At 38.0% G+C, this 2,608-nt stretch overlaps 1 protein-coding gene across 1 annotated transcript; it reads left to right on the plus strand.

The window, feature by feature from the left end:
• Positions 1-718: 718 nt before the first annotated feature.
• Positions 719-1,669, plus strand: LOC129113315 (odorant receptor 131-2-like). Its single transcript, XM_054625538.1, has one exon. The coding sequence runs from the start codon at positions 719-721 to the stop codon at positions 1,667-1,669; it is 951 nt and encodes a 316-aa protein (XP_054481513.1).
• Positions 1,670-2,608: the final 939 nt, after the last annotated feature.

Genomic DNA, 2,608 nt, shown 5'->3' on the forward strand with positions numbered 1-2,608 from the left:
TTAAGTAAAATAGAATAAAATAAATGAATACAAATCAAAGAAACAGACTTTAGTTAAGCGGGTTTCATTGAACAAAAAGTATTCCTTTCTTTCTTTGGACATGTTGGGCCTGAATTCTGTCCATTAAAACAGTACTATTCTTTTACCTGAGAAACCAACAGGTTTTTAGATTCAAAGCATTGCTTGCTTCAAAGAACAGCCTTTACGACCAGCCTTTAAATGTAAGATCACTGCGCCTTCATTCAGGTCACAATTTATCCATTTAAGGCCTTTTAAATAAATATTTAAAGCCATATGCCAACATGTCCAAATGTACCTTTTCTTTATTTAATTGAAAAACTAAACAATGCTCCACTTCTTTTATGTCATTCATGTTGGATAGCTGCTGTTGCCATGGCCATTATGGAAGGCATGAGGAGGAGTAGCATCACCAGTTACTAAATGACCCATGTGATGGTATTAAATGAACTGGGCGTGAGGACTGAGATCATATGCCACCTGTGCACCCCATGTGGCACTGCTTGCCTTTCTAACAGACATGGCTTCTAGCCCACTGACTGATCACCAGATAGAGGTTTTTTTGCTTTGATTGTGAACTAACTAGCATCTCTACTATTTGACTGAATGGATGGACACAAACTGAACAAGATTATTTTGCTTTTGAGCTCCGATGAAATGAACATGTTTATATTTTTGATTTATTAAATGCTTCTCTGTGATGTTATATGTAAATCAGTCTCAGACCAACATCACTGCTGGACCGCAGTATCAGGGGTTACTGGAAATTCTGATGTTTTCCATGATGTCTACAGTGCCATGCTGTGTGTTTCTCTTCATTAACATCACCATGTTGTTCACCTTGAGGAGTAAAGCAGTGTTTCGTGAGACCTCCCGTTTCATTCTTCTGTCTAACCTCCTTTTTGCAGACACTGTTCAGATGGCACTGAGCCAGACACTGTACCTAATGGCTGCTTTCAGAGTAAGGTTGATCTATCCTGTATGTGGTGTTCTTGCCATGCTTGCTGATCTAACAAATGAAATCTCCCCTCTCACGCTGGTGGTGATGTCTCTGGAGAGGTATGTGGCTGTGTGCTTCCCACTGAGGCACACTACCATCATCACCATGAGAAACACAGCGGTGGCTATCTTTGTGGTTTGGGCTTTCGGTTCACTTAATATCCTCACACGAGTTATTCTACTGTTGGATTTTCCATTTGAAGACCTGGAGAGCCTGCAGATGAAAGAATTTTGTACCAAAGTTAATATACTTCTCGGCCAAATGTCTGTTCTTTATGATAAAGGCTACACTTATTTTCTGTTTGTTTCAGCTGGTGTTGCAATCATTTGTTCATATATTGGTGTGATGATAGTAGCCAGGTCGGCCTCCACAGACAAAGCTTCAGCCCGAAAGGCTCGTAACACGCTGCTGCTGCATCTGTTGCAGCTGGTTCTTAGTCTCTCCTCAACCATACAAAACCCGTTACTCACAGCGTTCTCAAAGGTCCTAGACAGAGAAACATTACTGCGCATCCAAATCTACTTTTATGTGTTTATTATCATCTTCCCAAGATGTCTGAGTTCTCTCATCTATGGAATCAGAGACCGGACCATCAGACTTGTGTTCATAAACCATCTTTGCTGTCAGTGGAGACGCTCACGTTTTCAATGATACACATGTATGTAATAGGCAGTTTACTTAATTGTGGGTCAATGTTGTTTGAGGGATGAAAAAATAATTGTCAAATGACTTGTATGTGCACAGTTATTTGGCCAATAAAGGTGATTCTGAAAATGTTAATAAAATATAATAGTGAGCCTTGGCTTATTGTTCGAGATATGATCTTTGAAAGGAACTAAGGGTAAAGAAACATCGAACACAGCGGTCTAGACTACAGACTAACACCACAGAAAAGTCCCTTTAATTACACCACAGTTGTTTTTAGTATTAACATGGTCTTTATTAGGGCCGCTTCTTGCCTTGGCTACATGAGGTGAAGAGAAGCTGTCCGGTGTTGATGGGATATCGGTGTGCTTTCTTTACCTTTCACCCAAATGACCAATAACAAATATAGAAAAATGTCAAGTCTGCATATGCATGTATATGTGCATCATAAAAGATGTGCATTATAAAAGATGTGCAGTATAAAAGATGTGCAGTATAAAAGATGTGCAGTATAAAATATGTGCATTATAAAATATGTGCAGTATAAAAGATGTGCAGTATAAAATATGTGCATTATAAAATATGTGCAGTATAAAAGATGTGCAGTATAAAAGATGTGCAGTATAAAAGATGTGCAGTATAAAATATATTTAATAGGCTAATAATGATGAAACATCACAGCTTTATTTACTAATTAACCTGAATGAGTCCTCTTTTATGAGACATTTTCAGAAAGATAATAGACACTTCTTTAATCCTATTGTCTTTATGTGAATGGAGAGACATTGATGTCATCTATGTCTGGCTGAGGACATTTGTACTGGAAATATCACAATTAAGGATACCGCACCATGTTGACAATCTTTGCATTTACTTTTTGACAGACATGGCCTATTATGCACACAATTTGCTAATTTATTTGCCCAATCATAACATAATATAGTA

The sequence above is a fragment of the Anoplopoma fimbria genome, chromosome 24, assembly GCF_027596085.1.
Source record: "Anoplopoma fimbria isolate UVic2021 breed Golden Eagle Sablefish chromosome 24, Afim_UVic_2022, whole genome shotgun sequence".
Classification (NCBI taxonomy): domain Eukaryota; kingdom Metazoa; phylum Chordata; class Actinopteri; order Perciformes; family Anoplopomatidae; genus Anoplopoma; species Anoplopoma fimbria.

Bases quoted from the DNA above. Each gene is read 5' to 3' on its own strand.
- LOC129113315 (XM_054625538.1), top strand. From the start codon at position 719: ATGTTATATGTAAATCAGTCTCAGACCAACATCACTGCTGGACCGCAG.